Source organism: Vitis vinifera, chromosome 16 (assembly GCF_030704535.1).
Source record: "Vitis vinifera cultivar Pinot Noir 40024 chromosome 16, ASM3070453v1".
Classification (NCBI taxonomy): domain Eukaryota; kingdom Viridiplantae; phylum Streptophyta; class Magnoliopsida; order Vitales; family Vitaceae; genus Vitis; species Vitis vinifera.
In genome coordinates this window covers 2,063,812-2,072,906 of record NC_081820.1, presented here as the reverse complement: position 1 = coordinate 2,072,906, position 9,095 = coordinate 2,063,812, and the positions used below count along the sequence as shown (strand labels likewise).

General features: G+C 37.8%; 1 protein-coding gene across 1 annotated transcript; it reads right to left on the bottom strand.

Moving 5' to 3' along the window:
* Nucleotides 1-1,542: 1,542 nt before the first annotated feature.
* Nucleotides 1,543-7,969, bottom strand: LOC100261385 (cellulose synthase-like protein D3). Its single transcript, XM_002274860.3, has 4 exons — nucleotides 7,599-7,969; nucleotides 5,841-6,760; nucleotides 3,652-4,459; nucleotides 1,543-3,443 (listed from the first exon to the last, which is right to left on the bottom strand). Exons 2-4 carry the CDS (start codon nucleotides 6,722-6,724, stop codon nucleotides 1,686-1,688), a joined length of 3,450 nt encoding a protein of 1,149 aa, XP_002274896.1. The 5' UTR covers nucleotides 6,725-6,760; nucleotides 7,599-7,969; the 3' UTR covers nucleotides 1,543-1,685.
* Nucleotides 7,970-9,095: the final 1,126 nt, after the last annotated feature.

Here is a 9,095-nt window from a genome sequence, read left to right as displayed (position 1 = left end):
CTAATAGCTCGAAACTTTTGGATCAAATGGGTGACGATCAGTTCAAGAAAATTGCTGCATGAGCACATTGTATCAGCAATCTTGTCTACCAAACAAACAACACTCTCTCCCAAAGATGACAAGCTCTCTGTACCAACCTGCAAAACCTACCAAACTACTCCACAAAACACAAGACACAAGACACAAACAAGCATGGAGACACAAGTCATTGCCAGGGGATTTGGGCAAAGAGAGATGCTGAAAGTTTATGTTCTATGACACAATTATTTGACAAAGAGAGCAGGGGAGGAGGGTGAGAGTGACATATATGAAGTGTGTTGCCAAGGAAACAGACACCTACAAACCCTTCAAGTTTAATATAGTATAGTGTAGCTTAAGTAAAGACTCTGAAAAGGAAGAATTCAAGCTGGAAGTGACAAAGAGATGGGAACTGGTCAAGGTTCAGGCCAAACAAGAAGGAACAAATGATTGAGTTCAAGTTAAATGACATTTCAGTATCAGTAGTAAATACTAATTGACCATGTCAAGTCTTAAACAGCACCTGGACAGCAGAAGAATTTCGTCAAATCCCGGTTTTGTTTAATCATTCACACAGAAGAAACAGATACTTGATTTCAAGTTAGATGCCATTTCAGCAATACTACTTATGATGACCATGTCAAGTCCTAAATAGTACCTGGACAACAGGAGAATTTTGTTTTTTGGATCACTCACAAAGAAGGAACAGACACTTGAGTTCAATTTAGATGCCAATTCAGCATCAGTACCAAATACTAATTGACCATGTCAAGTCCTAAACAGCATCTGGGCAACAGGAGAATATGGTCAAATCTTGGTTTTTGTTAATATTCACACAGAAGTAACAGATGCTTGAGTTCAAGATAGATGCCATTTCAGTATCAGTACTAAATACTAATTTGACCATTTCAAGTCCTAAACAGCACATGGACAGCAAGAGAATTTTGTGAAATCCCTGTTTTTTGAATCATTCATGCAAAGGAAGAAATACTTGAGTTCAAGTTAGATGCCATTTCAGTATCAGTAGTAATTGATACTGAAATGCCGGTATCATCCTAAACAGCACCTGGACAACAGGAGAATTTTGTCAAATCCCAGTTTCTTTTGAATCATTCACACAGAAGGAACAGATACTTGAGTTACAAGTTAGACACCATTTCAGCATTACCACTGATAATGACCATGTCAAGTCCTAAATAGTATCTGAACAACTGGAATATCTTCTCAAATACAGGTTTTTTGGGTCAGACAGAGGGGAGAACAAAACCAGGCATGCATACAGCTTTAGTTTTAATTGTCAGCTCTACAGATCGATCATCAAAGAATGAATCTAAGCACAATTCCTTATCCTCTATATGAAACAATTAAATCCATACCACCATCATCGACATGCAGTGGTATCATGTAGGAATTCTCTTAATGAAAAATTAAAAAAAAATGAAATAATTAAGGTTATTCATATGGCATCTTACAAATAACTAAGATGCCATAAGACCCAAATATTTCTCATCCATCTCAGTCAAATTGTTGAAAGTTACCACTAAATTTAAATGGCATGAAAATAAAACACACCTAGTCTGTGCACCAACATGATCAACTTGTACAAAGAATTAATAAAGGAAACTCTGAAAACAATTTCACTTTGATATGAAAAAAAAAATGACCTATCAAGGGAACTCAAATGAACCTCCAATTTGGGTAGAACCTGATGGGGGGCTGATAGCCACCCAAAGGAGGGAAATGGTGATTGCAATGAGTCCCGACCATACAAAAACAATGGTGGGAGTCCTTCCTCTTCTTCCCATGAGTCCCTTGGCAAAGGGGTAGAGATGAGCCAAGACCCAGAAGCTGAAGAAAACCCCACCTAGCAGACGGCTCCACTGAGGTAACACACTATATATTGTTCGGCTAAAAGCAACTGCAATTGCAATCAAGTTGGTCATCATGATTGTGATTGGTGGAATCATCAGTGATGTCCATTTGACAACATAGAGATCTGCATACTCATCATCAATGTCATCACCGCCTGATTTGGATGTCAAGGTGAAGGATATTTCTATCCCTGCAATGACTTTCAGTAGCCCCTGAAGAACGGCAGCAAGATGAGCACTAGTGCCTCCAATCAACCAAAACTGCTCATTCCTCCACCACTCTTCAAGCTCAATTCCAGACCATTTAATCTCGAGCACAGCAAGCATACATAGGGTCACAGTGATAACCAGGAGGTAGGTAAGGAAAGTGACATTGAGGGTCTGAACGATGAACTGGCCAGAGAAGAGAGAGAGTGCAGGAAGGAAGCAATAGACGATCAAGAAGATTGAGGTAAAGGGGTAGATTCCGACATTAAGGTAGGCTACCCTCTGCAGAAGCTTCATTCTTGGGCTGGCCAGGAGAGCATTGTTACGGGAGAAGAAAATTTCAACTGAGCCAGTAGCCCACCTGAGGACTTGATGGAGCCTATCAGTGAGATTGATGGGAGCAGTTCCCCGAAAGGCATCCCTCTTGGTGACACAGTAAACAGATTTCCATCCTCTGTTGTGCATCCTGTACCCAGTAACCACATCTTCAGTAACAGACCCATAAATCCACCCGACACGATTTCCCCACTCAGTCTTATCTTCATACCAGCAGGAGATGACACTGATTGCCTCTGCAACAGTTGATGCATCAAGAAGCTCTCGAGGAATGGTAAGAGCACCAGGTGGCCGTCCATTCTTCACGGCTGGATGATCTGCCAGGGGACGGCCTTGAAACTCTGCCACTGGGATTGAATCAATTAGGAAATTTGAGTTTCCAAACCTCTTAGGAAGAAGGGAGAGGCTCATTTCTTCATCATCAGAATCGCCCATCCTCAAGGCTCGGTTCTCTTCTGGGGTAGTGGCAACACTAACATGCTTCTTGCGACGAGAAAAGCAGCAGCTGCAGCAACCAGGATGGTGTTCTTTTGATCTAGGTGGGTCAAAGCCATAAAGGGCAATCCTTCTGAAGAGGCATCCAGTTCCAACATAGACTGGGCCCTGTAATCCATCAAGGGCACGCATATTGACATCAAAGAAAACAGTGTTGTGATTTGCATATCGATCAGATGGATCAATACCCTCAAACCTCTGAGGGAACTGTACATAGCAAATGCGATCACCACCCCGGTCCATCATGAAACACATGCCTTCTCTCATGGCCTGGGAGTTGTAGATGTAGTGGTCACAGTCAAGGTTGAGAATGAAAGGACCATTGGACATGATTGCTGATGCTCGAACCAATGCATTCATGGCCCCTGCTTTCTTGTTGTGATCATAGCCAGGACGCTTCTCACGGGAAACATAAACAAGCAAGGGGAGACGAATGTCCACATCAGTGAGGTCAATTAGTCTGGTATCATCAGCAGTACTTTGCAAAGGCTCATCACTCGGGGGTTTCAGCATCACCTGAATCATTTAAGAAGGTCATGTTCAGCTTTTCTTTTCATTTTAACACAACCTTAAAGAGCTAATTCATTTTTTTTTCATAGGTAAAACAATGAGTGTATATTAAAAGGAAATGCCCAAACAACATCCCAAAGTATACAGGAAGTATACACAGGCCACCTAAAGAGCTGATTGATACTTCAGCAATTATATGAATAAAGGGTAATACCTGTATTATTCCAGCATGATCACCCTTAGAGTGCTCGGATCCAGGATTCATCCAAGTCCCAGGCCAATGGGTTCCATCAGCCATCCAAGTAGCTTTAGGGACCTTCACAGTCTCCACAGCTTCATCGTCTCTATTCTGTCTCTGAAGTTTCATTGCCTTGATTTCCTCCCGAGCATGATATGCATCAGATCGGCGACGGATAGAATCAGGCAAGCCATTGATTCTCACCTTGAACTCATCATACTCACGCTTGACCCGTCTACGGTCCTTGACAAAGTCAGGCCGCACTTTGTTCTTATAAGGATCCCTCTTTAAATTGAAATAAGTTTCTGGGTTCCTTGGCTCAATATCATGCTTTCTGCAAAACGGAACCCATGTGTTTGCAAAGCTAGCAGCTTCTGCCATGGCTTCAAAAGTTAGCAGTGCACCTCCATCATCAGAAACATAGCAAGCAAGCTTTTCAACAGGATAATCAGCAGCTAGGATGGACAAGATGGTATTTGCAGTGACAAGAGGCGGTTCCTTCTCTGGATCAGCAGTGGAGACAAAAATATCTATGCCTGGGAGATCAGATTTTCCAGTGGGGTTGTTGGGGCTAGGTGTTTCAAATTTCTCCTTCAAAACATTAAGATCGGTGGAACGATTAATAGGACAGAGCTTGGGCAGTTGATCAAGAAGCCAAGAGAAGGCAAACCAAATCTCACAAACCACCGACATCCCCCATAACCAGACTGCATCCTCGTTTTTATTCGTGACCCTCCATTCCAAGAACAATCCAAGAGCTACCATCCGTACAAAGATTAGAAGCCTGTTACCATAGTTGCAGTCGCAAGCAGAAAGTATATGTCAGCTGGTATTACATAAAGAAACTGTGCAACCATATGAAATAATTGGGTTCGTGACATGCAGAGAGCCATGGAATGACAAGAAAATTTCTACCCAATACTCCCAATAGCTTATAAATTTATTTTACTGATAAAATCCCTATCAGGAATTAATGATTTGTATAGATGGGTGAAAATTTTAGTGATCACTTTCATTTATTAAAAATTTTTCCAGTATTTCCTCATTCAGAAAGAGAGGGAAGCAAGGGATGAAGAAATGAGCATGCCTAGACAAGAAATGAAAAATCTAAAAACTTATACTGCATAAATCAATCAGTTTTGTTACAAATAGCATTTCAAATGCTCGGATTATTACAGAAACTCTATACAGTTTCATGCAATGACACACATGATATTCAGTGTAGCCAGTTTAGGGAGAGACCAAATACTTCTAAAGGTCTCTTTCTTGGTTTACAGTGACTCAACTCCAATGTATCTTACATCACATCATTTTGAATTATTACTGCATTCAAATTTGAGAAGATACATTTGTGATAGTAACATCATTTGTTTTACATGCATTCTAAATATGATAGCAGTATGATCAATAACTATATTCTTGTGACTCGGGAAATATAATATCAATTGCATGATTTAGTCCATCCTTTGTGAATTAAAGGCTTGATATAAAATCAACTGCATCAAAGTCAAAGCTAGATCTCAGGAAGTCCAAAGGCTTGATATGTTTCAATAATCAGCTTGTGAACTAAAACCATTTTGACCTCAAGAGTAAATGAATGAAAACAAATGTCATACGTTTTTGGAACAGTGTTCTGGTGTCTGGTCCCCTCAAAACACCCGCATGTCCCCAACACCCAGTAAAAAAAAACTATACATACACACAAATATGGAGAAAAATATGAAGAAATTTCAGATATATTCATATCATAAGGAAAGACAGTTAACTAAAAGGAAACTTGTTTATTTCAAACACACAGCAAGTTTTGGGGTGAAAACAACAATACAACCGAAAAAAGGAGGGTTGCATGATATGTTTAAACAACTAGAGGCACATGAACTGACTGTTCCTTTATATCATTATAGCAAAGGACCAATATAAAAAATACATATGATGCAAAAACTGAGAATAAGCTATCTTTTAGTTGTGATCAGAAAGCATAGTTGAAATAACTCCTCATCTGCATCATTATCACCCAATAAGAAAAGCAGTAACGAAATATAAGCTAAAAGCAAATGAGATCTTACTTCAAGAACTAGAAAGTATCAATTCAAGAAAATGACACCTCACATATAGGAGTTTTCATAATCCATAATGAGAGTAAAGATTGAAAAAAGAATGTATACCGATATGGGCTCAGAACAGCAGCAGGTATCTTTAATTTTCGTGTGAGTGGCCTCCAAGGTTTGCTCACTAACTCTTGAGGCTCAGATGCATCATCTTCTTTCCCATTCCCAAAAACCCCATCCTTTGGCCAAATAGCATTCCCATACCCGTAAGTCCCCCTTGTCTCAAACAACCATCGATTGTGATCAAAATCCCCAGTCTGGCTCCTCATCAGCACTGACTTTGTCGATTTCATCAATGACAACCTCCTCTCCATTTTTGACATCCCAGCTGGTGGTGGAAGTGGAAGCGGACGCCCATTTTCCACCGCCAGTTCATCCAAATCCAAGGCTTTATATGGCTCCTTACATCCAGGGCAAATCCCACCACCAGTTTTAACCGCATCCAAATAACAATCTCGGCATATTTTGAAATCACATTCACAAGGAAGAATGTCTGCTCCCCTTTCATCACTCATCACCTTTGCATCGCACCCGAGAATTGCACATGAAGATCCTTTTGCGCCAGCCATCTGGGGATGGCTGGTTTCGGATTCAATCACCTTGTCCATGAGATGAGCTCGTGTCACACTATTGAATCCACCCGTGAAGAGCGAATTCGACACATATTGCTCCTCAACCTTCTGTGAGATGGATGGATCCATGGAGCCTTCCATAGGTTGGTTGTCAGGTGTAGGTGGTATGTGTACAGTGTAGTTCATAAATTCACCACTACCAAGTTCACTATCAAGATCATCCCTTGAATAGCTTATATACCTGCCTGAGGATGTCCTTCGGCCAAATGTCACAGTTGGAGGCAGGGGAGGCTTGTTGTGGATCGAATCAGAGACATCTGAGGTTGTTGATAAGGATGATCGGCTGGCCTTGAATGATTTTGATGCCATAATTGAATACTACCAAAGATCTAGGTATCACGAATCCTGAAATTCAAGAAAGAAATTAATCAAATTCAGTCCTTCATCACCAAATCATGAGATTTTCCAAAATTGAAAGCATCAATGCATTTCTTAACCCCACCCTCTGTTTGGTTACTGAGAAACTGCAGAACAGAAAAGAAAAGAAAAGAAAGTTTAGTGTTGAATGTCTACACACACTGAGAACACCTAAGGCTACTCAAGGGAGGTTCTGATTTCTCTGGATCCCAGAACACCAAGACCCAAATCTTCAAATTCCTTCCGTTTTCTCACATTTTCTCAGCAACCAAAAGAGTTACTTTTAAGTAAGATCAAACTTGAAAAACCAACACACCAACTTGGATCTATAAATTCACCGTTGGTTGCCAAGAAGCCCGAGGAAAACAAAAGGTACTAAGAAGCAGTTCAGTAAACACTTCTAGTTCCTGAAAACCCACATTGCTACACTAAGAAAAACCCATTTCAAATTTTTTTTGTTCCTTTCCATTTTCCTTCATTTTCTCAGCACCCCTATAGAGCCAAAAAAAAAAAAAAAAGAAACCCATCTCCAGCAAGGTCAAATTTTACCTAAACGCACAAAAACCAGACTTTGTCCAAAGAAGAAGAAGGCAGATTTTTTGGGATCTAAGAAGTTCAAAATGGTCTGTAAATCTCAGCGGAGAGAAACAAAGAGACACAGTTAACCAAACAATTTCACTTCCCAAAAAACCATCAAACTACAAAAATAAAAACAAAAAACCCACTTCTATATCTTTCCTTCCCATCATCTTCTACTTTCTCAGCAGCCAAACAGACCGAAAACAGAAAAATAAAGAAACCCATCTCCGGTTAGATCGGAATTTACCTAAATCAGCAAAGATCGGACCATGTCCGAAGGATAACAATAGAGGCCCCTAGAAAACAAGTCAGCTGTATGATATAATGCCTTTTTGGGATCGACCACTTCACTCCGAATGGTTCAGAACTCAGAGCAAAAATCTTTAGAGAGAGAAAGAGACCAAGTCGTGAGCTTGACCAAGCATGATTGAAGCATTCAGAGTTTTATATACATTACATGAGAATTTAAAACACTCTAAAGATACAGATAGAAAACGAGAGAAAGTGAGATGAAATGAGAGAAAAAGATGACTCCTTTTGGTTGGTCGCCGGCTCTACACTAAGAACTGGCTCTGAGTTGTGTTCTTAAGAAAGCGTGTGCGGACCATGACGACGTCGTTTTCGTGGCGTTTGGCTTTGGACACCATACATACCAGAGAATTGGGTTCTGATCAGGTAAGGTGAAAGTGCATTGTATGTTTGGTGTGGTCAGGGGTAGATCCAATTTTTATTAAAATAATATTTTTAAATAAATAAATAAGGAATATAATTTTGAAAGTGGAATAAATGCTTAAAAAAATATTTTTTTTATAAATAGAAGGTTATTTTCTTTCTTCTTTCACTCTCACGGTCTAATGTTTTCTGTCCAAACTTGTTAGACTCCGGTTGAAAATGATTTATGTCCAAATTTGTTAGATTCCGTTAAAAATGTTTTTAATTTAAAAATATTTTTTTTAAGAAATTACGTGTTTTTGAAAAAAAAAAAAAGTGTTTTACAAAATTTAGAAAATATTTTTAAAAATCTAAGGGTTTATTTGATAATTATTTTCAAGAATAATTTTATATTCTTCATAATGAAAAAAAAAATCATATTTGATAATAAAAAATTGTTTTTTATTTTTTATTTTTTAAAACACAAAATAGGTATTTTCACAAAAATATCTTTTAGTTTTTTCTATTATTTTCACTTATTTTTTTATGACTTTTTAAAAAAATAATTATACAATCACGTATGATAATTAAAAATAAAACATTAAATATAAAATTATTTTTAAAATATATTTAAAAATATTAAATATAAGTTAAAAACATTTCAAATTCTTAAATAAATTTTTATTTTATAAAATATTATTAAGCAATTTTCAAAAATTAAAGTGTTTTTTATGGTGATTCCGAGAGGAAGTATTTTTAAAGTTTATAATACTTGAAAATTTTTATTCTTCAAGTATTAAAAATATTATAAATATTTTTTATAATTACTGACAAACACACTCTTATTCTCAAATATTTCGAGTACGTTTTTAATTAGTAACACCTTATCTCCAATTATAAATCATTCATAAAATTAATTAATTAATTTATAATTTAAATATCAATTTGAACTTGAGTAAAATCAATTTTGAATTTAGTAATCTTGAAGTAAAATTTCTCAAACGATGACGGGTAATATGTGTTTTTTTTTTTTTACATTTTAGTCTTGTTTTTTCATTCAACAAGTTGCTTAAATAAATTTAGAAGCCAAATT